Source organism: Dipodomys spectabilis, unplaced genomic scaffold (assembly GCF_019054845.1).
Source record: "Dipodomys spectabilis isolate Male_0828 unplaced genomic scaffold, ASM1905484v1 ptg000067l, whole genome shotgun sequence".
Classification (NCBI taxonomy): Eukaryota; Metazoa; Chordata; class Mammalia; order Rodentia; family Heteromyidae; genus Dipodomys; species Dipodomys spectabilis.
The window spans coordinates 7,873,561-7,901,220 of NW_024870744.1; the positions used below are offsets into that span (position 1 = coordinate 7,873,561).

General features: G+C 65.4%; 1 protein-coding gene across 3 annotated transcripts in view; it reads left to right on the forward strand.

Annotated features, from left to right (window-relative positions):
- Window positions 1–27,660, forward strand: part of Kcnt1 (potassium sodium-activated channel subfamily T member 1) — a 61,243-nt gene that overhangs the window by 20,054 nt on the left and 13,529 nt on the right. Inside the window, exons 2-31 of one of the 3 annotated variants that reach the window (XR_006147647.1) lie at window positions 447–526; window positions 1,026–1,125; window positions 3,508–3,564; window positions 3,913–3,961; window positions 4,500–4,559; window positions 4,845–4,919; window positions 5,006–5,089; window positions 5,727–5,821; window positions 7,057–7,237; window positions 8,882–9,046; window positions 9,228–9,364; window positions 10,369–10,432; window positions 10,531–10,639; window positions 11,705–11,813; window positions 11,995–12,144; window positions 12,482–12,720; window positions 12,978–13,206; window positions 14,237–14,342; window positions 16,438–16,610; window positions 17,011–17,082; window positions 17,204–17,338; window positions 17,527–17,638; window positions 20,970–21,071; window positions 21,415–21,498; window positions 21,618–21,740; window positions 22,028–22,048; window positions 22,654–22,981; window positions 24,204–24,266; window positions 26,505–26,589; window positions 26,746–27,057. Coding sequence is in view for 2 of the 3 variants with exons in the window: in XM_042681020.1 (XP_042536954.1) it covers window positions 447–526; window positions 1,026–1,125; window positions 3,508–3,564; window positions 3,913–3,961; window positions 4,500–4,559; window positions 4,845–4,919; window positions 5,006–5,089; window positions 5,727–5,821; window positions 7,057–7,237; window positions 8,882–9,046; window positions 9,228–9,364; window positions 10,369–10,432; window positions 10,531–10,639; window positions 11,705–11,813; window positions 11,995–12,144; window positions 12,482–12,720; window positions 12,978–13,206; window positions 14,237–14,342; window positions 16,438–16,610; window positions 17,011–17,082; window positions 17,204–17,338; window positions 17,527–17,638; window positions 20,970–21,071; window positions 21,415–21,498; window positions 21,618–21,740; window positions 22,028–22,048; window positions 22,654–22,981; window positions 24,204–24,266; window positions 26,505–26,589; window positions 26,746–26,866 (3,508 nt within the window). In the remaining variant the exon portion in view is untranslated. Of the gene's footprint in view, window positions 1–446; window positions 527–1,025; window positions 1,126–3,507; window positions 3,565–3,912; window positions 3,962–4,499; window positions 4,560–4,844; window positions 4,920–5,005; window positions 5,090–5,726; window positions 5,822–7,056; window positions 7,238–8,881; window positions 9,047–9,227; window positions 9,365–10,368; window positions 10,433–10,530; window positions 10,640–11,704; window positions 11,814–11,994; window positions 12,145–12,481; window positions 12,721–12,977; window positions 13,207–14,236; window positions 14,343–16,437; window positions 16,611–17,010; window positions 17,083–17,203; window positions 17,339–17,526; window positions 17,639–20,969; window positions 21,072–21,414; window positions 21,499–21,617; window positions 21,741–22,027; window positions 22,049–22,653; window positions 22,982–24,203; window positions 24,267–26,504; window positions 26,590–26,745 lie in introns of all 3 variants that reach the window. The other 2 variants (XM_042681020.1, XM_042681022.1) reach the window with 2 other exon arrangements.

Consider the following 27,660-nt stretch of genomic DNA (forward strand, 5'->3'; position numbering starts at 1 on the left):
CCGAGGTGAGGCAGCCTGGGGAGGGGCCTCCGCTGCGGCCTCCAGAGGCTCCACGTCCACGTCCCGCACATCTGTCCTTGAGGCTGCAGGGCGTGGCGGGCTCAGAACACAGCTACTGGGGCCGCAGCCGCACAGTCCTCCGTTCACCATGGCCCACAGCCCCGCGGGAGGCACAGTCCTGTGTCTCCGGGGCTGGGGGGCCCTGGCTGCCGAGAAGGTGGGGGCCGGCAGCCTCAGGCATCCCGAGGCCAGGTTCAGAGGGCTGCGGGCAGGGCTGCCATGGCCAGGGCCCAAGGCTGTTGTGGACACAGACCGCTTAGATGCCAGTTGTGGGCAGCGCCTCTCGGGTCCCTCTGTCCTCTCCCTCCCTCCCACAGTTTGGGAGAAGGTGGACACCGGGGCCAGGGCGCCGCCAGCCCAGCACCGTGGCTCTCTCCTGCCCGCAGGGTCCAGGTGGAGTTCTATGTCAATGAGAACACCTTCAAGGAGAGGCTCAAGCTGTTCTTCATCAAAAACCAAAGATCCAGTGAGTGAGGGTCGGGGTGCTGCTGGGAAGGGCGGGTAGGGCAGGCACGAATGAGCCAGGGGCGTACTAGCCGTGTGACTGGAGCTGTGCTGCCCAGTGGTGGACACAGGGCAGGTCAGCTGGCTTCACGCTGCCCGAGAACAGTACATCTCCAGGAAGGCCACGTGGGGCCCACAGGTCCCTGCCCCAGCGCCGGACCCCGAGCTGGGCTGGCCTGAGCCATCCACCCTGCCTCTGCCGCTCCCCGCCCTTCCTGGCTTCAGCTCTGGCTGCCCTGTGCTCTCGGGGAGCTGGGAAGAGGGCGCTGAGCCTGAACCCTGGGTGTCAGCTCCCTAACCTGCTTCTGAGCACAGGAGCCGCCTCAGGAGTCCTGAGCCCCAGTTCTGTGGGGGGAAGTAAGTCCTGCTGAGGACCACCCGGGTTGTCCCTGGAGCACCTGTCCCCTCCCTCTCAGGGGTGGGGCCTCTGCTCGGACGCTCCTTCCCACTTCTACTCACAGGCCTGAGGATCCGGCTCTTCAACTTCTCCCTGAAGCTCCTCACCTGCCTGCTCTACATCGTCCGAGTCCTGCTGGACAACCCGGACCTGGGCATCGGATGGTGAGTGACCTAGGGTCAGGATGATGGGTGACCTGGGGTCAGTGTGGTGGGTGACCTTGTGTGACCAGGTCAGGGTGGTGAGTGACCTTGTGTGACCCGGGTCAGGGTGGTGGGTGATCTGGGGTCAGGATGATGGGTGACCTGGGGTCAGGGTGGTGGGTGACCTTGTGTGACCCGGGTCAGGGTGGTGGGTGACCCGGGGGGCAGCAGCCTGGGGGCGGAGCCCAGGGTCCATGGGCTGTCTGCTTATCTGTGTCCCACTGGTATTTACTGGGGGTCTGCGTACAAGACTGTGCTGGGCCCCAGGCAGGCCTTCAGGAGAGAGAGCTTTGGAGAGTCCTTCCTTCCTCAGTGTGACCCCACCCCATAGCTAGAGGTGCTCCCGGCACATGGCTCCCAGGTTCCTGCTGACTGCTCAGCCTGGGGAGGAGGAGGCCCGTCGTGGAGCTGTGAACATGGCTGCTCACAGGCCCAGAAGTCCCCACCCCGCTGGAGAGTCAGGTGCTGGCTCCTCCGAGTGGGGTCCTGTTCCCACAGTGAAGGCAAGGGAGGCCCCAGCGGCGGGAAGCAGGCCGCCCTGGCTCCGCGCCAGCTTCTGGAGGCTCTGCCCGCCCCTCTGGGGCCTGCGGCGTCCTCGTCCTGGGCTGATCTTCCACCGTGTGGGTGCGGTGCTGGGGCCGCTTTGTGGAGAGGGACCTGTTTCTGAGGCGTCCTGTGGGAGCCACCCAGGGAGGACTGGAACTAGTTCTTGGAAGTCTTCCCTGGTGCTCCGCTGCCCTTGTGCTGTGAGAGGTCAGCGTGTTTCCCAGCCCTGACCCTGTGCCACGCCCCTTCTCTCCACCGGAAGCCGCTGGCTTCCCTGTGCCCAAGATGCCTTCTGTGGCTCTGGCTCATCTCTGGGTGGACCACCTGCTCGGAGATACCTGCTCTGTGTCTCCCGTCTCCTGCTCGGCCTCTGTCCTGAGTTCTAGCTTCCGGTGAGCCTGGCCTCCCTGTGTCTCTGAGGACACCATCCCTGCCCCTCCCTTTCTTGTATTACCTCCTCTGGGGGACTGCTTTCTCCCAAGTACATGCTGGCCCAGTTCACACCAGTGGATTTCCACTTAGAGTGGGCTTAGATGCCATATAGGCCTGTCGTCCGGTCACCGTGTGGAGGGCTCCAAGTGCAGGTGTGCACTCTTGGAGCAAGGACCGCTGGGGTCCTGGGCACAGAGCCGGGAAGGAGGCCAGACCCTCGCACCTGGGCACAGACTTTGCTATTTCCTCCTTTTGTTTGCTACCCATTTTAGGGGGAGGTCTGGTGTCCCCTGTCTAGAGACCCTCACCACTGTTGAGAACAAACTTCCTACCTTTATCCCGCTCAGAGGAGAGCAGAATCTCAGGGTGGTCTGAGAAGGAGAAATGGGGGCTGGCTCTCAACCACCTCTTGGGTCCTTCTCAGCTCTGCACATCCCTGAGGAGTCTGGGCTTCCGCGTCCTCCTCCCCAGAGCCCACGTCCACTGTGTTCATTATCCCAAACTTAGCTCGGTGCCTGGATCAGGGGTGGTAGTGAGAAGGTGGGCGGGTGGGTAGGAAGATGATGGATGAATGGAGGGAGGGAAGGAGGGAGGGAGGTGTAGATGAGATGGTGAATGGATTCTGGATAAGAGGATGGGTCCATGGGTCTCAGATGAGATGAAGATGGACATGTGATTGGACAATGGATAGACAAGAAAGAGATAGGAATGGGTGAATATTGGGTAAGAAAACGGGAAGTGGGTACACAGAGGGGTGGAAGGATGGGAAACAACTCCAGTAAGGCTCAGGAGGGAAGTCAGCAGGAGAGAAGGGGAGAGGAGGGGAGGAGAGGAGAGGGAGGGGAAAGGAGAGGGAGGGGAGGGGCGGGGCGGGCTGCCCATCTCAGCTCTCAGGCTGGACTGGAGGTGGCTGTGGCCTAGGGCGAGCCATGGGGTCAGCCCTGACTTGCTGCCTGTCTCCCAGCTCTAGGCACTGGGCGGGTGCTTGCCCTCCTGGCTGTCCTTGGGGACGATTGTTGCTGTAGGACTTTAGGGCAAAGGCTTCCAGACTGTCTCGAGCGTCCTCCCCCCTTGCCCGAGGCAGCTCCGGCCTCCAGGAGGCCCTGACTGTCCAAGATTCTCTGTGGCTGAGCAGGGGCAGCCCTTCCCCCCGGGGGCTTGTCAGCACCACAGAACCCAACCCCCGCTAAGCTGAACATGCTGTCCAGCCAAGTGCTCCTGGCGTCTTCCTGCCCGGCCCCCCCCAGGCTAAGACCTCCCTGCAGGTCACTAGGGGGTGTGGGGGACGTGGGCTGAGTGCCCCTCCCATGTGCCCTGGGTTGGCACCGGAGGCGCTGTGGCCAGGCTGGCTCCATCTCTCCACAGCTGGGGCTGCACCAAGTACAACTACACCTACAATGGCTCTTCTTCTGAGTTCCATTGGTGAGTTCACACCTCGGCTCCCATCTGCCAGGCCATGTGGGGCCGGGCCAGGGCTGGGATAGGCAGACAGGAGACAGAAGGGGCACCCAGAGGCTTATACTGCCCAGCCTCCACCGGAGAGACACCAAGTTCGCTGTGGGCATGTTCAAGGGCACCGGACCAGGGCTGGGGTCAACGCTGGGACCCGGCCCTTCAGAGAATGATCAAGAACTATAGCAAATGTTGGTCCACTGGTCTCCACAGCTGCCCATGGGCCTCTGCTCCTTCCCACCCTGTGCAGCTGGGCTTGGGTAGAGGAATGCTGGTCGCCGCTGCTGTGCCCGCGGCTGACCCCTCTCTCCCCGCCAGGGCCCCCATCCTGTGGGTGGAGAGGAAGATGACCCTCTGGGTGATCCAGGTATGTGCCCAGCTGCCCCTCCTCCCCAGAGGCGGAGGCCCAGGGAGCAGACACGCTGACCCAGCTTGGTAAAGTGGGGGTCCAGGCTCAGAAACGTTTCCTAGAAAGTTCCCAGAGCCTGCACGGGTCTCTCAGGTCTCAGCCTTTCCTCCCTGCCTGCCCGCCCTGGCCGGCCCCTGCCCTGCCGCCTGCTAGCAAATCTTGGGACTGAACGCCACAGCTCCCCCGCACTAGAGGGGCCTCCGAGCCGCCCTGCAGCAGCCACAGACCTTGTGCAGCCTGGGAGTGCTGTGACCCCCCCCCCCCCCGCCCGCCCTCTCAAGTCCCCCCACGGCGCACCGCATCCTGCCTGCTTCTCTGGGGTCCACACTGGCGCTCTGCCGGGTCCTGGGACGGCAGCCGCTCTCACAGGCCGACACGAGGCAGCCGAAGGCCCGTCCCTCCCTCAGCACGCTCATCTTGGCTGTGGACCTGCTGACCCTTCCCGGGCAGGCCCTGTCCTCAGCCGCACCTCTACTCCAAGCCTGTCTCCACACAGGTGATTGTGGCCACCATTAGCTTTCTGGAGACCATGCTCCTCATTTACCTCAGCTACAAAGTAAGTCCTGTGGGAGGGGCCTGACCACCCGCCTCCCTGCCCACCCCCCTCCCCACCCTGCTCCCCCACCTCCCCTGGCCCCCACCTCCCCTCCCTCCCTGCTCCCTGGCCTCATAGGTGGGTCTTCTGCCCCTCCTGCCCTGCAGCCCCAGCCTCCCCCAGTCCTCCCCTCCCCTCTGCCACACCCTCCCCACACCTCCCTCCCTCCTCCTGTGCCTCCACTACACCCTCCCCACACCTTGCCCCGTCCTCCTCACCCCACTCTGAAGCCCCTTTGGCCTCCAGGGCAACATCTGGGAGCAGATCTTCCGTGTGTCCTTCATCCTGGAGATGATCAACACGCTGCCCTTCATCATCACGGTGGGTGAGCCCTGCGCCGGGGGGAGGGGTGTGGGGGGGAGGGGACCTGCCACCGCCAGCCAGGCCCTGACCCGCTCCCCTCACAGGTCTTCTGGCCGCCACTGCGGAACATGTTCATCCCCGTGTTTCTCAACTGCTGGCTGGCCAAGCATGCGCTGGAGAACATGATCGTAAGCCAGAGCCCACAGAGGCAGCGCGCCCGGCCCGGCCTGGGACCCGCACGGCATCTGCCAGTGCCGGTCCAGCCTTGAAGTTCTTTCCAGGAAGAGATTTTTTTGACCTGGAATAGAAATGGCTGGGGAGGGGAGGGGGGAGTACAGGCGTGATGGAGGATACAGATCATGCAGATCACAGGTCTGGGGCCACAAGAACCCAGGCCCCAGCAAGATCCCTCCGTGGTATGGCCAGACCCTCAGTTGCATGTGTAAGTGAGGTCCATCCCCCGAGTGAATGTCAGCAGCTGCCCCTCCCAGCCAGGACCTTGGCTTACCCCCTTCCTGACTCTGGCGTGACGCCCACCCCCAGGGAGGGGCCGGGCGAGGGGCCCCCCAGAGAGGAAGCTGAGACGGGTGAGCTGCCAGGCTGAGGCTGCCTGCGGCCTTACCTGAGGCCGGGAGCGGCCAGGCCGCTTGCTCTCCACCATGGCAGTCTGTTACCTGTTGACTCGGGGCGGGGTCCACAGCCCTGACCACTGACCACTGAGGCCGGGAGCGGCCAGGCCGCTTGCTCTCCACCATGGCAGTCTGTTGCCTGTGCCCGGGGCGGGGTCCACAGCCCTGACCACTGACCACTGCGTCCCCCCCGCAGAATGACTTCCACCGTGCCATCCTGCGGACACAGTCAGCCATGTTCAACCAGGTCCTCATCCTCTTCTGCACCCTGCTGTGCCTCGTCTTCACGGGGTGAGTGCTCTGCATGCCGAGCAGCCTCCGGGCAGGCTGGGGTGCCGAGCCGGCTGCCGCACCTCACTCCGGACTCTCATCCGGGAAGTCACGTGGGCCAAGCCCCTGGCTACAGGCCTCTGAGAGACTGAGTCCGGAACACCCTTAACACACCAGGAAGCCCTGAGCTTGTGTCTTGCTCCAGTGTGGGGACCAGCCCCTCCGGGGTGAGGTCCAGCGGGAGCGGAGGGGAAACAGCCAGGCTGAGGGAGAAATCACCGGAGCTGCCAGCGCCCTGCCCTGTGGGGGCCCTGGAGAGGCCTGGCTACCACCTCCCATTGCCCACAAAGCCGCGGGCAGGGAGGCGTGTGGAGGTCTCTTGCCTTCTTCCCCCCCAACACACAGACCTCAGGGAGATAGACAGGCTGTCAATGGTTAATGTGCTCTGTGACTCAGGGTGACTGTGCCCAGCTCCTTCCTGACAGCCCATGTGACCCTTGTCTGTTCACCCTGGGGGTGGGATGGGGTGAGCAACTGCTAGGCAGGTGTTGTGGGACCAGGGAGTGACCCCAGCCCAGTCCATCAGAGTCGGGCCTGGGAGGAGGCTGTATTGGATGGGGCGGGGTGGAGGAAAGGGCTCCTTGGCAGGGGAGGCTAAGTGCCATGAGGTTGGGGACACTCAGCATCCCACCCTGAGTCTGCATGTGGCTGAGCTGCTCTGCGCCTCATTTCTGTGGGTTTCCCAGGGTCTATGTACAGCTGCTGGGAAGTGGAGAAAGTTCAGAGGGCGAAGGAGGTGAACAGAATCCAAGGGTCTCGTGGGCCTGGCTCCAGGGTGGGCCTGGCCCAGGGCCTCTAGGACCATGGGGACGAGGGGTAGCACAACATCAGGCTGGAAATGGCTAGCAGGACCAGGAGCAGATGGACAGCCCCCACTCCTGGAGCCAGAGGCAGCTGAATGATGGCTCCTGACTCCAACTCCCAACCAGACCCAGTGTTGGGTCAAGCGTTCACCTGTGGGGAGATCATTGGCTTCAGCCCCAGACTTTCAGGCAGCCCCGCCCCTTCACCATACAGCTGCACCCTTACTGTGCAGCCCCACCCACCACCATGAAGCCCCACCCCTTGCCACACCCACCACCATGAAGCTCCACCCACCACGAAGCCATGCTGCAAGGCCACACCCACCCCCCCTCACCATGCCTACCACCGCGAAGCCACGCCCCTCACACACAGCCCCAACCCTGGACTTGCAGGACCTGTGGCATCCAGCACCTGGAGCGCGCAGGCGGGAATCTGAACCTGCTGACGTCCTTCTACTTTTGCATCGTCACCTTCTCCACGGTGGGCTATGGTGACGTGACCCCCAAGATATGGCCGTCCCAGCTCCTGGTGGTCATCATGATCTGCGTGGCCCTTGTGGTGCTTCCGCTGCAGGTGCGTCTTTGTCCACCCAGAGGCCTCTGAGCAGCGGGGCGGGGAGCTGTGAGGGCTGGCGGGGCGGCCACGCCCAGGGGCAGTGGGTCCCGCAGAGTGCTGAGTGGTGACAGGTGCTCACAGCCGGGGCGGTGCGCCTGGAGGGGGCATAGGCTTTCCCTCCGAGGAAGCAGAGGGCTCCTGGAGGCCCTCCTCCTGGACATGCACGGTGCCGAGGATGGGGTGGACAGCCCGTGCTTCCTGACCACAGCTGAGTACAGCAGCCGTTGCCAGGCCACAGGGCGCCCAGAGGGACCACTGCTGACCAAGCTCAGTGCCGGCCCCTTCCAACATCTCCATCTCCAGCCCCAGCCGCCAGCCCTCTTACTCTCCCCAGAGGAGCTGCCCGCTCCCCTGCCCCGTCCGGAGTTCAAGAGTAGTAGGCCTACCATGTGCCATGGCCTGTCAGTGCAGCTGGGCCGGCCTGCGTGGCCATGCCCTGGGCCTGGGCCTGTGCCCTGGGCCCCTGCCCTGTGCCTGTGCCTGTGCCCTGGGCCTCTGCCTCATCCTTAGGGGCCCAAGGCCCTCCCCTCCTGGTGTCCTTGGCAGAGGTGCAAGATGGCTGTTTCTCCCTCCACCTGATCCCAGGCAGCCGCGGAAAAGAAATGCAGAGTAGATTCCCTATACATAGCTGCAGGTGAGGCCTGCGGCTTCAGTTTGGGTGGGGAGAGTCTTGGGTTGCTTTTAATGATTATAGTGTGAGGCCAGCAGGCCCCAGGGTATTTGTGTGTGTGTGTGTGTGTGTGTGTGTGTGTGCCCGTGATAGTGGGTGTCAGGCCTGAGGTGAAGCCTTAGGACTGGGATGGTGGCTGATGTCTGTCAAGCACCTCTTTCTGGTTCAGGGCTGAGTACTGAGGCATTCACATGAGAGGCTAGATACAGAACACACCACCGACAGCAGCAGTGCTGAGGGCCACGGGACCCACGGCGGGCAGGGCGTCGTGTTCTGAGGATGGGGACACACGGCGGGCAGGGCGTCGTGTTCTGAGGATGGGGACCCACGGCGGGCAGGGCGTCGTGTTCTGAGGATGGGGACCCACGGCGGGCAGGGCGTCATGTTCTGAGGGCCAGGGACCCATATTCCTGAGCTGTCTCTTGTCCATGCTGCGGGTGCAGCACCATGGACAGCTCCCGGGTCCACGGCCCGCCCAGGACACCAGGCACCTCGCACCATGAAGGTGATACATAGTCAGGAATGGCTGTGTCTGAGAATTTCCTAACACGTCGTCAGTTGGCTGCAGTCAGTGTGGGGTGCTGTCACAGTGGCTGGCCGGTCCGCAGGCCAGGCTCCGGGCCCTCCTGAGGTGGGCAGGACCTGGACTCCCCACAGCTCCTGCTGTCCGACACACTGCCCGGCGGTCACTCACGTCAGACCGGTAGCCTGCACACCCTCTCTGGTCCCCGCACAGGTGGTCCTCCAGCCTCGGCTCAGGCCTCCAGTCCCGCCCCCTCACTCCCTTCCTGCTGGTGGCCTGCCCTGCTCTGCACGGGTCTGGTTCTCAAAGCCCTGCATTTCCATGGGACAGGGGCCTCCCTCCTGTCACTGCCATCTCAGGAGGTGCTCTGCCCCTGGCCTGGCCCCTGTGCTCACCTCTCTTTCTGCAGTTTGAGGAGCTCGTGTACCTCTGGATGGAGCGGCAGAAGTCTGGGGGCAACTACAGCCGCCACCGGGCGCAGACAGAGAAGCACGTGGTTCTGTGTGTGAGCTCCCTCAAGGTGGACCTCCTCATGGATTTCCTGAACGAGTTCTACGCCCATCCCCGGCTCCAGGTGAGGCCAGCGCGGACCCACCCGGGCCTCAGGTTCCCCCTGGCCCTGGGGTAGTCCGCCCCTCCCAGGACCGCCCCATGGCTGGCAGACTTCCGAAGTGCCACAGACCATAGGGTGGCAGTCCACACGCCAGGCATGATGGCAGGCCGCTTGGAGGCTCTGACCCCCATCCATCTGGCAGGACTACTACGTGGTCATCCTGTGCCCCACGGAGATGGACGTCCAGGTGCGCAGGGTCCTCCAGATCCCCCTGTGGTCTCAGCGGGTCATCTACCTCCAGGGCTCTGCTCTCAAGGACCAGGACCTCATGCGAGCCAAGTGAGTGCTGTCCAGAGCCGGCACCACCCAGCATGGGGCTGAGCAGGGCAGGCAGGGCCAGCAGGAAGGGACGGGGCGGGCTGGGCCTGGGCCCCCCTCGAGCCCCCACGCAGTTCCCCACACCCGGGTTCTGTCTCCCTCCCACATGGGGTCCACCCTTGGGGAGTTCCCCTCCCCTGCTCAGAATCTGGGAATGTTCCTTGTCAAGTTGAAGATGCTCAGAATAGACCAGGGGCGGAAGGGCTGGCTGCCGTGAGCTTGTGGGGAAAGTCACGAGGGCTGAGGGTGGATCTGTGAAGACAAGATGACAGAGTTACTTCAGGTGACAACAGTGCTGCTCCATGGAACTTTCCAGAATGTGCTAGTGCTCTCTTAGGGACTCTCACAAAACCCCTCCCCAGCACCCTTTCACTCTAGGAGCGTCCAGTGCCCTCAGCCAAGTGGCCTTGGCCACTCGGGGCCAAGGGCAGGCAGGACAGTGTGATCTCTGAGCCCACGCTGGGCTCAGATGGACACCGTGTCTCCTGTGGCTCTGTGCACAGCTGACACCTGCTGTGGGCAGCCCCAGACTGGGGGGTCCTAGCGGCATGCCGGCCTGAGGGGAGCTCCTCACACTCCGCAGGGCTGCTGCTGCTGCTGCCAGGCTCCTGGGAACCCAGGAGGGAGCTGGGTGTGCTTGCTCACTTCACCCCTGGCCGAGTGCACAGGGGTGGGGGAGGTGGGGCTGGAGGGTGGCGAGGTGGAGGGGTAGGCTTCGACCCTCCTAGCCTCCAATCGGGGCGGCAACAGAGTGCGGAAAAAAAACTATGGCTCAGAGCTTCTGCATACCATCCGCCCATGGCCTGGACCGGCCTGGCAGCCAGGGTGCCCTGCCCAAGGGGATGCTGGGATACCTGTTGGGGGCAGGCCGGACCAGGGCGCCCTGCCTGGCCCCTGCTCCCCTCTCCTGTCCTCCCCGGGAACCCTCCCCACCCACCACACACCCAGCAGTTGGTGCTTTGCAGGATGGACAATGGAGAGGCCTGCTTTATCCTGAGCAGTAGGAACGAGGTGGACCGCACCGCGGCGGTGAGTCCGGGGGGCGGGTGGCTGGACGGAGCTCCGCCCAGCCTGCAGATGCTCGCTCCTCGCGCAGGTGGAGCTGCAACACTGACCACCCTCCGCAGGACCACCAGACCATCCTGCGAGCCTGGGCCGTGAAGGACTTCGCCCCCAACTGCCCTCTCTATGTCCAGATCCTCAAGCCCGAGAACAAGTTTCACGTCAAGTTTGCTGGTGTGTCTGGGGGCCGTGGGGTATGGGGGTACAGTACAGGCTGGTGCGTCTGGGGATCATGGTGTATGGGGGTACAGTGCAGGCTGGTGTGTCTGGGGATTGTGGGGTATGGGGGTACAGTGCAGGCTGGTGTGTCTGGGGATTGTGGGGTATGGGGGTACAGTGCAGGCTGGTGTGTCTGGGGATTGTGGGGTATGGGGGTACAGTGCAGGCTGGTGTGTCTGGGGATTGTGGGGTATGGGGGTACAGTGCAGGCTGGTGTGTCTGGGGTTGTGGGGTATGGGGTTACAGTGCAGGCTGGTGTGTCTGGGGGTCATGGGGTATGGGGGTACAGTGCAGGCTGGTGTGTCTGGGGGTCATGGGGTATGGGGGTACAGTGTGCAGGCTGGTGTGTCTGGGGTTGTGGGGTATAGGGGTACAGTGCAGGCTACTGAGTCTGGGCATTGTAGGGTATGAAGTACAGTGTGCAGGCTGGTGTGTCTGGGGTTGTGGGGTGTAGGCTGTGGGGTAGCTGGGGCGCAGGGTGCAAGCTGGGGGTACTGTACAGCCATCCACACAAACACAGGTTCCCATGGGACAGCAGACCCTCCCTGCCACCACAGGGCCTCCCTGGGTCTACACCTGATACCAGGGCCCACAAGGGCTGGGGAGGGGGAGCAGGAGCACTGTCTGAGGAGCACCTCTATGGGCAGGACCCTACTGAGCACCTGAGGTGGGGCGGTCGGGGTAGGGGGCCCATGATGCCTACCTGGGGTCAAGTAAACAGGCCTCACGGCAGCCACGCGGGGAGCAGGGGAGCAGGCCCTCCCGGAAGCTCTTGGCTGAGCTTGAAGGTGGGGGCAGATGCTTCGTAGAGGCCCTTCGTGCTGGGAGTGAGTCCACAGGTGCTGAACTAGGTGGGTGAAGCGGAGTCTGCCGTGCAGAGCGGGCCAGGCACCGGGGGACAGTGCTGCGGGGGGAGGGGAGTGCCCTGACTCCGTGTCCTCAGACCATGTGACCCCTTGTCCCTCAAGACCATGTGGTCTGTGGGGCCCCGTGGGGGACCCTGACTCTGTGTCTCCTCAGACCACGTGGTGTGCGAGGAGGAGTGCAAGTACGCCATGCTGGCCCTTAACTGCATCTGCCCGGCCACGTCCACCCTCATCACCTTGCTGGTGCACACGTCCCGTGGCCAGTGAGTGTCCTGCCCGACCGCGTCACGCCCAGCCACACCCGGGAGACAAGCGGGGCCCGTGGGGCGGGGCGTCCACACAGCAGGCGGCGTCCGGCCCTGGGAGGGGCCGCGGGGGTCCCGGGGCCAGGCGGGAGGCGGCCCTGGCCGAGGGTGACGGGCCGCTCCCTTGCCCCACTGGCAGGGAAGGCCAGGAGTCGCCGGAGCAGTGGCAGCGGATGTACGGGCGCTGCTCGGGCAACGAGGTCTACCACATCCGCATGGGCGACAGCAAGTTCTTCCGGGAGTACCAGGGAAAGAGCTTCACCTATGCAGCCTTCCACGCCCACAAGAAGTAGGCGGAGGCCTAGGGGCCCCCACGCTTGCCCACCCCCTCACCTGGGTCCGGAGAGGGGGAGCTGGGGCTGGGGCTGGGGACCACGAGGACCATGGGGAGACAAGGGTCAGGAGCCTCTCTCGAGACCCTCTCCAGAGCTCCGAGGCCGGCCACGGGGTTCCGCGGGGTTCCCAGGGCCCTGCCCCCAGGTTGGGGTGGGGGAGCCTACTCAGGTGAGATCAGTGAGGAGTTAGGAGCGTGGGCTCCAGGAGGTACCTGGGCACGGGGGCCGCAAGTCGGGGAGGCGGCCGAGGCGCAAGGGGCCGGCCTGGACTCCTGTGGCCGTGTCTGCCAGGTACGGCGTGTGCCTCATTGGGCTGAAGCGAGAGGAAAACAAGAGCATCCTGCTGAACCCTGGGCCCAGGCACACCCTGGCCACCTCCGACACCTGCTTCTACATCAACATCACCAAGGAGGAGAACTCCGCCTTCATTTTCAAGCAGGAGGAGAAGCAGAAGAGGCGGGGCCTGGCGGGGCAGGCGCCCTATGAGGGACCGTCCCGCCTGCCCGTGCACAGCATTATCGCCTCCATGGGTGAGCCCCGGGCGGGCGGCTCCCGAGGGCGGTGGTCCGTCCTCAGTGCCACTGAGTGCCCAGGACTCCTGGGGTCTACTCAGCATCGCCACCCCTCTGCTTCTCGTCCTGGTGGGGAAACGGAGGCGCTGCAACGTACTGACATCCACCGCCACGCCTCTGGGGAACGGGAGCCCGGCCTCCGAGGCTGCCAGAGCTGCTGGCCCTGGACGCTGGGTACGGCAGGGTGGTCAGCCAGGCTCAACTGCTCTCTCCAGGGACGGTGGCTATGGACCTGCAGAACGCAGAGTGCCGGCCCTCGCAGGGCGGCGGCGGCGGCAGCAAGCTCGCGCTGCCCACGGAGAATGGCTCCGGCAGCAGGCGCCCCAGCATCGCTCCGGTCCTGGAGCTGGCAGACAGCTCGGCCTTGCTGCCCTGCGACCTGCTGAGCGACCAGTCGGAGGACGAGGTGACACCCTCGGAGGACGAGGGGCTCTCCGTGGTGGAGTGAGTGCTGGTGACCGGGGGGGGGAGGCTCTCGGTGGGGTGTCTGAGGGCCCTGACACGCGGATGCCAGAGCTGGCGCCTCCCGCCCCCTCGCACGGGTGTTGGGGCCAGGCATCTCCCCCACAACACATGCAGATGGAGCCGGGCACGCCCCAGCCCCCTGAAAGCCACCCAAGCAGCGCGCTGGCCAGGCCTGGCCTTGGGGTTGGCACCGCAGGGCTCTGACGGCAGCTGAAGCAGCAGCACGGGCACTGAGGCTGGGCCTTGTCCGCCTCAGCCCATGAGCGCCTGGCCAGCCGGGGTCGCAGCCCCCTCCACTTCACCATCACGGTGGAGCTGAGAAGAGACCCACAGCCATCCCGGGTCCACCTCGCAGCCAGTCAGCCCCTCTGCTTTCCACCACGTGTGGCCCACCAGGCTGGGGTGGGCACCCGGGGGGCCCTCTGAGATAGGCCTGCCACCCCGTCAGCCGGGCCTGCGGGCCATCCTAGTCTAGATCTGGGGCCAAATCTTACCAGGGCTGCGGCTCCAGGACACCCAGGCAGAGCACAGCCCGGCCCCAAAGCGGGGTCCCCGAAGGGGCCTAGAGGCAGAGCTAGGGCTGTGGCCTGTGCCGAGTGCTGTTGGGAGGGGGAGGCGACCGGTCTGTCTTCCCAGGGGAAGCACAGGGAAGGCCGGGGGGCCAGGGCACCCGCCCTCCCCAAGGCGAGGTCTTGAATGGTGTCCACACCCATGTACTTGCACGCATGTGTGCACGTGTGTGCTCACGGTGTTAATGTACTGTGCGGTGTCTTCCCTGGGGATGTGTGGGCCCAGGGCACAGGCCACGTTCCTGTGGCCAAAGGCTGACTGGGTGGTTCTGGGGCTTCCCAGCGAGGGGGCTCCTCTGCCCGCCTTCGGCATGCCTTGGCTGGGAAGCCGCAGCGAAAGACCCCTGGCCTTGGCCTTGGTGGGGGCCAAGTCCACTGCTACCCAGCGCCGGCTGTGCAGTCCCCTGCCCGGCCATGCTGAGAACCCCCTCTCCATCCAGGTACGTGAAGGGATACCCCCCAAACTCGCCCTACATTGGCAGCTCCCCCACTCTGTGCCACCTCCTGCCTGTCAAGGCTCCGTTCTGCTGCCTGCGGCTGGACAAGGTAAGTCCCTGTCACCCGCCATGCTCCGAGGCTTAGACACCAGCCCTGGGGCCCGCCACCACCACCACCTCCACCACCACCACCACCTCCACCACCTCCACCATCTCTACCATAACCACCACCTCTACCACCTCCACCACCACCTCCACCATCTCTACCATAACCACCACCTCTACCACCTCCACCACCACCTCCAACACAACCTTCACCTCCACCACCACCTCCACCTCCACCACAACCTCCACCACCTCCAACACAACCTTCACCTCCACCACCTCCACCACCACCTCCACCACCTCCACCTCCACCATCTCCACCACCTCCACCACCACCACCTCCACCACCTCTACCACCACCTCCACCATCTCTACCACCTCCACCACCACCTCCAACACAACCTTCACCTCCACCACCACCTCCACCATCTCTACCATAACCACCACCTCTACCACCTCTACCACCACCTCCACCATCTCTACCATAACCACCACCTCTACCACCTCCACCACCACCTCCAACACAACCTTCACCTCCACCACCACCTCCACCTCCACCACAACCTCCACCACCTCCAACACAACCTTCACCTCCACCACCTCCACCACTTCCACCACAACCTCCACCACCTCCACCTCCACCATCTCCACCACCTCCACCACCACCACCTCCACCACCTCTACCACCACCTCCACCATCTCTACCACCTCCACCACCACCTCCAACACAACCTTCACCTCCACCACCACCTCCACCTCCACCTCCACCACAACCTCCACCACCTCCACCACAACCTCCACCACCTCCACCACAACCTCCACCACCTCCACCTCCACCTCCACCACCTCCACCTCCACCTCCACCACCTCCACCATCTCTACCACCTCCACCATCTCTACCATAACCACCACCTCTACCACCTCCACCACCTCCACCACAACCTCCACCCCTACCACCTCCACCTCCACCACCTCCACCACCTCCACCTCCACCATCTCCACCACCTCCACCACCACCACCTCCACCATCTCTACCACCTCCACCACCTCCACCATCTCTACCACCTCCACCATCTCTACCATAACCACCACCTCTACCACCTCCACCACCACCTCCAACACAACTTCACCTCCACCACCACCTCTACTTCCACCTCCACCACAACCTCCACCTCCACCACCACCTCCACCTCCACCATCTCTACCATAACCACCACCTCTACCACCTCCACCACAACCAACACAACCTCCACCTCCACCACCTCCACCTCCACCACCTCCAACACCTCCACCTCCACCACCACCACCTCCACCATCTCTACCACCTCCACCACCTCCACCATCTCTACCACCTCCACCATCTCTACCATAACTACCACCTCTACCACCTCCACCACCTCTACCACCTCCACCACCTCTACCACCTCCACCACCACCTCCAACACAACCTTCACCTCCACCACCACCTCCACCACCTCCACCTCCACCACCTGCCTCTCTGCCCCGCTGCCCTCCCCACCCTGTGGCCCAGCCCCACCGCCCTGTCCCTCCCCAGGGTCAACTCACAGTCTTGTCTCCTCTGGATGTTTGTTTTATTTTTTCTGGACCTGATGCTTGAAATCTGGGCCTGGCATGGTCCGCAAGCTTCTTTTTGCTCAAGGCTAGTGCTCTACCTCTTGAGCCACAGCTCAGCATCCAGCTTTTTCTGTGATCAATTGGAGATTAGAGTCTCAGGGACTTTCCTACCCAGGCTGGCTTCAAAGCAGGATCCTGGATCTCAGCCTCCTGAGCAGTGAGGATGAAGGCGTGGCCGCTGTGTCAGGCCTTCCGTTTCCACAGCTTCTTGCCGTGCGAAGCCACACGTGCACGCAGCTCCCTGCATGGTGCACGCAGCTCCCTGCATGGCGCAGGCCTGCGCAGCCCTGCCGCTGCCACCGCCGGCGCCGCCCTGGCCTCTGTGGGGCCCGTGGCCGCCGGTCGTCCAGCCCCGCTGCCGCCGCCACCCTGGCCTCTGCGGGGCCCGTGGCCGCCGGTCGTCAGCCCCGCCCGCTCCTCGTGTGGGCAGGACGGCGGCCAGCATGGGCCCTGTGTCTCCTCAGGGCTGCAAACACAACAGCTACGAAGACGCCAAGGCCTACGGGTTCAAGAACAAGCTCATCATCGTCTCTGCGGAGACGGCCGGCAACGGGCTGTACAACTTCATCGTGCCGCTGCGGGCCTACTACCGCTCCCGCAAGGAGCTCAACCCCATCGTGCTGCTGCTGGACAACAAGTGAGGGCGGGCCGGTCCCCGCGCAGCCCGCCGGTGCAGCCCTCTGGCTGGCCTCCTCCTCCCCTGCGTCCTGCCCCTCCAGCGCTGCTGCTGCCAGCGCACCGTCTCCCTCCTCTCCTCCCACCTCGCCTCCCGCCCCGTTTGCCTCCCGCCCCTGCCACGCTGAGTCCCAGGGTGGGCCCAAGGAGCACTTCCCTCCCCAAGATCCCCCAGCTGCACAGCCGCTGGCTGGACTGAGCCAGGCCTGCCCCAGGACCAGACAAACCCCGGCCCCTCGGCCCCAGGGGCCCCCGGTCCCCTGGTCCTGGGGTCCCCTACTCTGCCCAGCCCCATCCCCCACCAAGGGCTTGGAGGTACAACCAGGGAACAGGCGGCCCTTCCAGGCCCGCTGTCCCCGCAGGCCTGACCACCACTTCCTGGAGGCCATCTGCTGCTTCCCCATGGTCTACTACATGGAGGGCTCCGTGGACAAGTAAGATGCTGGCTCCACGGCCACTGTGGCCGGGCTCCTCCAGGGACACTGCCTGGCCACATGGGGTGGGGGGAGGGGGGCAGGCAGGAGAGTCCTGCAGCCCCTCTCCGCCCCCATGCAGCCTGGACAGCCTGCTGCAGTGTGGCATCATCTACGCCGACAACCTGGTGGTGGTGGACAAGGAGAGCACCATGAGCGCCGAGGAGGACTACATGGCTGACGCCAAGACCATCGTCAACGTGCAGACCATGTTCCGGTGAGCACCCGGCCACCGCGCGGACCCGCACCGCACAGGCCCACCGCACTGCCACAGGGGTTCCCGAGGGCTCATGGCCGGGCCACAACCACAGGGCTCTCCTCAGGCCCCACCCTGGCCGCCTGGCCCCAGCCTCTTCTGTGGGTCCAGCCCCGGCCACTGCCCCACTCAGGCCCCCTCTCCCCCAGGCTCTTCCCCAGCCTTAGCATCACCACAGAGCTCACTCACCCTTCCAACATGAGGTTCATGCAGTTCCGCGCCAAGGATAGCTACTCTCTGGCCCTTTCCAAACTGGAAAAGGTGAGTTCCCCGCCCGGTGGCTGAGCCTTCACACAGAGCCTGGAGAGAACAGGAGGTGGGTGGGGTGGTGGCTGTGGATGCCAGAAGGCAGACCCGACCCGAGGCGAGCCTCCGTCGAGAGGCTAGGAGACGCCAGCAGGCCCGTTTTCCTGGGTGCCTGGGGTGTTAGCCGGTTGCAGGGCCACACCTGCGCTATCAAGAGGCCAGGGCATCTGGCGGCTCCGTGGTCAGTGCAGAGTAGGCATCTTGGTGGCATTGGCTTGTGGCCGCAGCCACTGGGTCCAAACACGGGACCCCAGCATGACACACGGTCACTCTACGATCAGCTGCTCACAGGTGGGGGCAGAGGGCGGGAGGAGAGGGGGTCCCGCCTGGAGTCACGGACAGATGGAGCAGCAGTGCGGGGCCGGCTCCTCCCCTTCCTGGAGCCTCCTGAGGGCTCCATGGAGGGCGAGGCTGGGTCGATGACTCTCGGGGCTCAGGGCCGTGATGGCGCTGGTCCTGGGTCGTGGTCCCTGCTGACCGTGGCCTCACCCAGTGCCTCCGTCAGGCCACTGAGCAGCTCTGCCCCTTCGAGTGCATGACCGGTGACTGGCGCGGCCGGGGCCGGGGGACAAGCTGGCGGTGGAGGAAAGCAAGCCCGTGGCCACTCCACGCGAATCTGGCCCACTCACTGTGCTTGAGCACTGCAAGCTCATCAGCCAGGGCGGAGAGAGGCTGGTTATCTGTGGGGCCGCCCAGAGAACACCAAGGGCCAGCGTCCGCGGGGGCACCTGGCACCGTGGTCCCCGGGACCAGTGCCCGGCCCCTTGCTGCGTGCGGGTGAGGCTCTGCCTGCCCGAGCCGGGTGCACAATGGGAGGGGCCCCCAGCCGCAGCCCTAGAGACTCCGAGACCAGGGTCCAAAGCCTGGCAGCAGCGCCGTGCCCGGGCCGCTGTGTGTGCACCTGTGATGGTGGGAGCCACGAGGACAGCTAGGGAAGCCAAGGCACACACACGTGTGACCTCAGGAAGCAGCCCTCCACCCGGGTCTGCGCCGCACGGCAGAGTTGAGGGCCCCAGGCCGGCCCATCCCCGGTGGAGACAGAGAGAGCGCAAAGCAGACTGCTGATGGCCTCTGCTCCCAGACAGGATGGGTCTGCAGTCACAGCCCCCCTCCCTCCACCCCCTTCCCCCCGTGGGTGCCAGGCCAGACAGGATGGGTCTGCAGTCACAGCCACCCTCCATGGGTGCCAGGCTGGACAGGATGGGTCTGCAGTCACAGCCCCCCCTCCCCCCCGCCCCCCGTGGTGCCAGGCCCGACAGGATGGGTCTGCAGTCACAGCCACCCCTGTGGGTGCCAGGTTGGCAGAGGTGCCTGGCTGAGGTGCCCAGGCCCCCCCCCCAGTTTCCCAACTGAACATACGTGGCCGTGGATCCCCCCTGGACCCTGCTCTCCCCAGCACGTCAGCCTCCCCGCGCTTTAAACAGAGAACAGGCAGCATGAAACTTTAAAGCAGAAATGCACGGGGGCCTGCTTTTACCAGAAATGCCCATCATCAGACATGTTCCACATCGAGAGAACCCTGAAAGGTACAGAGAAGGAAGTAAAAGCAAAGCCGTTGCCCCAAGTCCCCGAGGCCAGCGCTTCCCCACCCTCGGGAGCCTGGAAGGCTGAAGCGGCTCCGGGCCGGTGAGGGGCCGGGCCCACTCGTGCGGCACCTTCTGGGAGTGCCTTGGGGTTAACAGTAGAAACTGAAAGCTCCTTCTGGTGCCCAGACAAATGCCCTGAGAAGAGATACTAATGGCAAAACAACACATTGCATTTGTTAAAAATGCCAGGGAGCCGGCCATCGCTGGCCCCCACGCCAGCCCTACCCGTCAGCCTGAGGACGTCACCTGGGGTCGGCCTGGCCTGCACTGGGCCGGCTCTGCCCTCCTGGCCACCCCAGCCCTGCTGCCCCCTGGCCGTGGCTCCGGCTCAGGGCAGCCTGGGGTCCTTGGTCTCATCTCAGGGATAAGTTTGAAGCCCCCTTCCTCCCCGGACCCCTCCAACCCGTACTCTGAAGACGTCTCCCAAGAGAAAAGCTGTGGCCCTGTTCAAAGCCCAGGGGGAGTTCTGGAAACGGACTCACAAGCCAGCCCTTCCTCTCCTCCGGCTCTTGGACTGTTCTGGGTTCTGGTGTCCTGCCTGGCATTGCTCTGACGGTAGAGAAAGCACAGCCATTACCACGAGGCCTGCATGCGCAGCTGCGCTACGGCAAGTGTGATTCACCATTTGGACCGTCCGCACCTGCAGCTCAGACACGCTGTCCACGGAGCAGGGAAGCGCCACACACCCCCGGAGGACACAGTCAGAGCATCGTTTGCTGATTATGCTGCGTTCTCCTCCCTGAGCCCCGTGGAGGGGAGCGGCCGGGCCAGTCAGCGGCGCACTTTCAGAAGGCTCCTGATGGCTCGGTGCTGCCGGCCGCACTGCTGTGGCAGGGTGGCCTCAGGACCAGCTCCTGTGGGATGTGGCCCGTGGGAGGATGGCCCGGAAGACACCCGTGTCTGAATCCCAAGCTGCAGGTCTTTCCTCCCGGGTAGAAGGGTCCGCCGAGGGGATACGCTGAGGATCTTGAGGTGTGAGGGGGTCCCGCACTGCCCGCAGGGCCCTCATGAGGGAGAGGCAGGAGGGCCAGACATAGCAAGAGGCTGTGCTGCTGACTTTGAACATGGAGGAAGAGGCCACAGCTCAAGAACGGGGCACCCTGGGTGAGGGGACAGGCAGGAAAAACAGCGCCCAGAGCCTCCTGCGGGAGCAGGGCCTTGCTGGCCTGGACTTCAGCTCTGTAGCACATCAGGCTCCCAGCTTCCAGAGCCTTAGGAGACAAGATGCATCAGGGCGCAGGGCGGGCTGTCCACAGGAAGCCCAGGGCGGACCTGCGGTGTCTGGGTCCAAGGCTCTGGCGGGAAGAACAGGACAAGCAGTGTGACACAGCCCCACATCCCATAATATCCCTCACATCCCACTCTGTCCCTCACAACACAGGTCTAGGGAGGAGGAAGGGCTGAGGGCAGGACTCGCTGGTCAGGTGCTCCCTAGCACGGACCGTGCCCTGGGCCGTCCTCAGAGCTGACTGACAGAACAAGGACCAAGTGCCAGCTGTGGGGCTGGCGGTGGCCGAAGGTCAGTGTGTCACACGCTTGGAGCCTCTTCCCCTCCCAGTCTGGTCCAGGTGTGTGTGGGAGGCACCGCAGGGCAGCTGGTGCTCGCCCGTGTGTAGATGCTCACATACCATGTCCACGCGTGTGTCGGCCCGTTCCGCTGTGGCCCTCGGCTGCAGTCTCTGAGCAGTCCTCTCTTGCAGCGGGAGCGGGAGAACGGGTCCAACCTGGCGTTCATGTTCCGCCTGCCTTTCGCCGCCGGCCGCGTGTTCAGCATCAGCATGCTGGACACGCTGCTCTACCAGGTCAGTGGGGCTGGGAAGGAAGGCGGGCCCTGCCTGCGGTGCTCCTGCAGAGCCCCGCTTTCGCTGTGTGAGCACCATGCTCTGAAGGGCCCTCTCTGGTCCCAGTGCCCGGCCCTGGCTGTCCCAGGAGTCGCTGGCCCCACCGGCCTGGCAGCCATGAGCTCCACTTTGGACCTTTCTGTTCCGGCCCTTTGGCCTAATGCACTTGGCTGTGTGGATCCCGGACGCAGAGCCGGCGGCCCAGCCCGTCTGGCTGCTGGCATGACAGAGGCTGGGCCCAGAGGCTTTCTGGGCCGGGCAGAGACTGTGGGGCACACCCACCTCACCCTGGCTTTGCCCCCAGTCCTTCGTGAAGGACTACATGATCACCATCACCAGGCTGCTGCTGGGCCTCGACACCACCCCGGGCTCGGGCTACCTCTGCGCTGTAAGTGCCGTCGGGGGGGGGGGGGGACTGTGGGGCCTGGCACGGCCCTGCCAGGGGAACACAGCCTGGGGGGCACCGAGCAGCGTCCAGCAGCCTCCACCTGGCTCCCGACATTGCAGATGAAGATCACCGAGGATGACCTGTGGATCCGCACCTATGGCCGCCTCTTCCAGAAGCTCTGCTCCTCCAGCGCCGAGATCCCCATCGGCATCTACAGGACCCAGTGCCACGTCTTCTCCGAGGTGCGGGAGCCGGAGGGCACCGCCCTGTGCTCTGCCACCCTGCCTGGGGAAAGGGAGGGCACGGTGGCTCAGCCTTTGCTGGTCCCTCCCAGTCGCTGCGGGGCCCCATGCGAGTCCCTCCGGCTGGGGCAGTCACTTCCCAAGGGGACAGGCACGGGGCATCTGAGGGTGGCAGGAGGGTGCGGGCAAGCCCACACTGCCCCCTGCCCGCCCTGGGCTGAGGGGCCACGGCTTGTGGAGAGAGCCAGGTGGCCCCGGGACCCAGACGGCCTCGGTTTCCTTTGCAGCCCCATGAGCTCAGAGCCCAGGTGAGCACTGGGGAGCCCGCGTGGACTCTGCCTTACAGCACCTGCGCTTCCCGGACAGCTCCCGCCAGCCGCTGTCCGGGGGATGTGGGCAGGGGGCAGCTCAGAGGGCAGGCTGCGGAGGTGGAGAAACGGAGGATGGCATGACCACAGGGCCCGGCCTACCCCGGCCCGGCCTGGCCTGGCCCCAGCCCACAGCCCCACCACGCTCCATGCTGAAGGGTAACCCTGCAGCTGCCTGTCCTGTGGCCCCCACCACCCCGGGCCCCCTAGGTGCCCTGATGGGTCCTCACATGTTCCCAGCACCCCACGTGAGAGGCTCACTGAGCCGCGCTCGGCCAGCCGTGCCCCCTGCTCGCCCTGACCCTCATGGATGTAACTTGAAAGATCCCTGTGACCCATCCACAGATTGGGAAACTGAGGCACAGAGAGGCGGCCACCATCCTGAGATAAAGCCAGGGTATGCTGGGCTCAGAGGCCCAGCCAGCCCCACAAAAGGGAGGGCGCAGCCTCAGGCACAGCGCCCGGGGCAAGTCATAGGTCAGGCCGCCCGGGGCCCCAACATCTCCCACCCAGGCCACGGCCCACAGCACTGCCCCCCTGCCCAGTCCCAGATCTCGGTGAACATGGAGGACTGTGAGGACACGCAGGACACCAAGGGCCCCTGGGGCGTGCGGACCGGCGCGGGCGGTGGCAGCGTGCACGGCCGCCAGGCGGGCAGCGCCGACCCCGCCGAGCATCCGCTGCTGCGGCGCAAGAGCCTGCAGTGGGCGCGGAAGCTGAGCCGCCGGGGCAGCAGGCAGGCCGGGCCCGCGCCGGCCGCCGAGTGGACCAACCAGCAGCGGCTCAGCCTCTACCGGCGCTCGGAGCGCCAGGAGCTCTCGGAGCTGGTGAAGAACCGCATGAAGCACCTGGGGCTGCCCACCACGGGCTATGGTAAGGGCAGCGGCCACACGGGGCAGCGAGGGGCACGGCCTCCCGGCCCACTGTTGGTCTACCCTTCCCACACTACCTGGCCTCCATTGCAGGGCCAGGGCCGGGCAGCTGGGGCCTGGGGCTAGGGATGAGTAACTGCTGGCCAGGCCCGGGAGGGGCTGGGCAAACGGCTCACACCCCACGCCGGCGGCCTCGCCCGCACCTGTGACATGAGGGCAGGGCTGGGCCGGGCAGTGGGGAGGGGTACACAGGTCAACTCCACCCACCCTGTGGATGGGGCACAGGAGGGGCAGGGAGGCCCCACCCTGCCCAGCAGCCAGTGCGGGGCATCCTTTAGGGGGACGGTGAATGGCCTCACCACGACATTCCCCTCCCCTCCCCCGCATCCCTCTTGGCTGCCGTGTCCAGCCGTGTCTGCTGCCTCATGGATTCCTGCACTCCTCTCTCTCTCTCTCTCCCTCTCTCTCTCCTCCCCTTCCTCCTCCCCCCGTGCCTGTGTTGGGATGGTATGCATGTGACTTTGACCATGAGCACCCCAGCTGATGGAGGAGACGAGCTGCCCCCTCTCCCCTCTGGATGGGCTGCCTCGGCTGACCGGGCAGAGTGGCCTGAGCGCCCCGCTCCGGCTGCTGACCCCGCTTACCCTCGGGCATCTCAGCACCGCTGTGGCCCGGGCCTGCCGCTGCTGCCTGCTTCTCCTGGCCACCTGGCCCAGGCTCCCGGGCTGTGCCAGGTGCCAGCCGTGCGCACGTGTGTGGATGCTGGCCACGCACAGCAGTCCTCTGCTGAGGGGGAGCAAGGGGCTGGGGAGTGGAGCAGAGCGGCCACACCAGCCTGTCTACGCGTGGTCTGTGGGCGCGGCTGGGGTGGCAGGCCACTCTCCACATTCGGTGACCCCCAAGCACCCTGCCTGGGTGCCCTGCTGCCGCCTGTCCTCGGAGCTGACCACCCAGGCTCAGGCCCGCAGCAGCTGCGGGCAGGTGGAGAGTCCTGCCCGGCTCCGCCGTCAGTCCCGCTTCCCCACACAGCTTGGCGGGAAGAGGCGGCTTCCTCCTGGCAGTTCACTTGCTTTTGAGGCGGCCGGTGCTGGTCCCACAGTCCGGTGTGGACGGCGCCGGGCGCAGCCGGCCCACGCCCCCGCGCAGCACCACCGCCGGCCGCGGCCCGCTGACCTCTCTCTCTCTGTCTCTGTCTGTCTGTGCCTCTCCTGTGTGTTCTGTAGAGGACGTAGCAAATCTAACAGCCTATGATGTCATGAATCGGGTAAACCTGGGATATTTGCAAGGTAATTCTGCTCTGGTGGACTCCCAAGGCCACACGGGACAAGCTGACCCCTTGCAGGGCGAGGCAGGGACCAGAAGAGGTGGAAGCGGGGTTCCGGCTCCCTGCCAGGCAGGGCCCTGAAGCCACAGGCTGTCCCCCGGGAACCTTCCACGCTCCTCGTGCAGGTCCCCCCCCTTCCCCCCCCCCCCGTCCTGCAGCCGCAGCGGACCCCCCACCGGTGGCCCGTGACGCACCCAGAGCTCGGGGCCCTGCGGGGCCTGCCTGGAGCCGGGATGGGCGTCTGCCGGTGAGGGAGGGCGAGGCCATGGGGCAGGCGGGCGCTGCCCTCCTGTGCTGGGGGGGACAGTGACACCGTCCCCGGCAGTGCTGAGGCATGCTTCCGCTTCCCATTGGGGGATGTAGGGGCTACGGGCACCCCACTTCCTCCAGGAAGACACCTCAGCCCCTCCCCCGCCGCGGCCTCGGGTGGAGTCCAGGCTGGAGGCTCTCAGTGCTGCCTCTGCTCCCAGGCTTCCGTAGCCTCCGAGAACAGGGCCGGGACGCAGGAAGCGGTCAGGAGCCTGGCCTGCAGGACGCCCCGGCGGCATCCTGCCCGGTGGCTCTGCAGCGGCCCCGCCCGGCCCCGCCCGGCCTGGCCTCAGCCTTCCACCCTGCCTCAGACTCACCACCAGTTCAGAGATTAGGAGCCCGGCCCCAAAGGGAGTCAGGGGGGAGTGGGCGGAAGCCTGAGGCCCGGTCTGGGAGTTCTGGCCAGCAGAAGCAGAAGCATCAAGCAGGAAGCAGGCCATGGTGGGGGGGGGGGGGGGGGGGGAGGTGGAGGCCTGAGGTGCTGGGAAGAGTCCATGGGGTGCCCGCACCAAGTGGCCATTCCCGGGAGCCAACACCCTGCCCTGCCCTGCCCTGCCCGCACCTGCAGCTACTGCCGCCTCCAGCCGTGAGGCACAGGGGCACCCGAGGCCGCCTGGGGCCAGCGGGCCTCCAGGCCCGGAGCAGTGAAGTCCATGGCACGTGACCGGCCACGTCCCCATCCCTGGCACTACAGTTGAGGCCTGGCTTTCCTCCACCTCCTCCTAGCAGCTCAAAGAACACAGTCAGGGCTGGCCACGTGCTGCTGGGAGCTTTGTTCGTGTCAGATCTCCCTGTGTGACAGCAGAGCTGGCCGCACGGGCCATGGGGGTGGGGGGATGCCCACGGGCCTCGCTTTCATCTCAATGGAGTGCGTGCCACAGCGCGGCTCTCTGCTGGTTGTTGTGGCCTGGAGCCTGGGGCTCAGGGCTCGGGGCTCAGGGCACCGGCCCGCGGCCTGTCCCGAGCTCACGGGGGGCTTGTCGGGGAGGCCGCACCTCCTGCTCAGCTTCTGTCATGAGCAGAATGGAAGCCTGCGGTGTGGCAGGCAGGTGCGTGCCACGGGGCCAGTGCAGCGGGACTCCGGCTCGGGCTGCCACCGGCGCCCAACTCCAGCAGGTGCCCTGGCCCTCCGCAGCAGGCGGTGCCCACGGCTCATGGGGCTGTGTGAGCTGGTCCCAGTGCCCACACAGCCGCTCAGAGAGAGGTGTGCCCTGGCCCCGCCCGCGCAGCCTCCTCAGCTTCAGAGCGAGCGCGGCCCTTCTTGGTGGCTGCGGCCAGCATGCTTCCCAGGAGAGGAGAGGAGAGGACGGGAGCAGCAGAGGCTGCTCTGTCCTGGCTCGCCATCATTCTGTCTGTTCTTGGAGTCTGGGGGGAGGGTCCCCCATGGATATCACCTGATGGGTAAACTGAGGCTAGTGAATGCAAGGGCCCTGCCAGCATTTCACGGGGACGGCCCGCTGGCTGTGATGCTTGGGGTGTAGGAACTGGTGGTGGGTCCAAAGCAAAGGCTGAGCCTGGGGAGTGCGGGTGCGTGGCCGGCCCACTTCCTGGGGAGGATAGCACCTTCCGGGCTCTCCAGGGAGGGTGTGTGCTGGGTGTGTGTGCCGCGTGCACGGTTCGCGGGTCTGCAGGACACAGGCTGTGTTGCTGTGTGTGGGCGTGTGAGGGACGGCTGTGCAGTGTGCACACGGGGGTAGAGTGCGGCGGGCGGGCGCTGGCCAGCACGGAGGAGGGGCGTCCGGTGTCAGCGTCACAGCTCTCACACTGCCGGTGTCACCTAAGCGGCGCTAAGCAGGGAGCAGCCGCGGAGCTGAGCCCGGGCGGGGCGGGGTCTCCGCTGCCTGGCTCTCTGGCCCTGTAGTGCTATGGTGACACACCATGTCCTTTCCAGACGAGATGAACGACCAGCAAAACACGCTGTCCTATGTCCTCATCAACCCCCCGCCCGACACCAGGCTGGAGCCCAATGACATTGTGTAAGTCCATGCCCACTCTGTGTGGCCCTGTCCATGCCTACTCTGCGGGCCCCCAGGCCTGGCTGACACTCACTGGGCAGGGCTAGGCCTAGGGTCTTAGATACCCCAACCCACAGGAGTCCACACCCCAGGCCCCTCCCCTGATGTCTTCTGCAGGTACCTCATCCGCTCAGACCCCCTGGCCCACATGGCCAGCAGCTCCCAGAGCCGGAAGAGCAGCTGCAGCCACAAGCTGTCATCCTGCAACCCGGAGACCCGCGATGAGACGCAGCTGTGAGCGGAGCAGCCAAGCCCCTGCGGGGAGGGCCCGGCACAGGGCCGTGCTGCCCGCCAGGGCTGCACAAGCCTCCCAGGCCGGAGCGAGACGCGGAGGCCGGCACAGCGTGTTTTTCACCTCTTTTTACAAATGTGTAGGATCCAAGTTGCTACACAGATGCACCACAACTCGTGACCGGGGCCAGGCCAGGTGTCCACACAGAACTGTGGGCCTGGGCACCGCCACTGCATGCCAGGCTGGGGCTGCCGAGAGGGGCTGCAAGAGCTCGGGGGAGGCTCAGGCCTGCAGCCTGGCGGGGGGCCTCTGTGCACCCCGCGCCCGCCGGGGGCCAGCGGTGTTCTCACGGCCACCTGCCAGCGCTTCCTTCTGATCACAGCTTCTGCATGGCGGGGGCCACGCTGGGCTCTGTGGGGTGAGGCCCCCACCTGTGCAAGGGGCCGGCGAACGGTGCCGCACTTCCAGGCTACAGAAACTCGGAGGGGCGAGCGCAGGTCTGGGCCGCTGGCCGTGGAGCCCCAGGTGGAGGGGCCGGGCAGATCCACGGGGCGCCATGGCCATGGGAGGCGGAAAGGCCGTTTTGCTACCATGCTGGCTTCCCCAGCCACGGCGTCGGGGCCGTGGGGCGGGCGGAGGGCTCCACGGACCGATTCACTCTTTCAAAGCAACGCCTCGTTTCTAACACCTGATCCGAGAAGCACAATCCGCGCGGGCGCCGCGGCGTCGCAGGGGCTCCAGACTCTTCCGGGTGATTCTGGGCAGCCTGTGGTTTGTACTGTCAGAGCTGGAACTTTCTA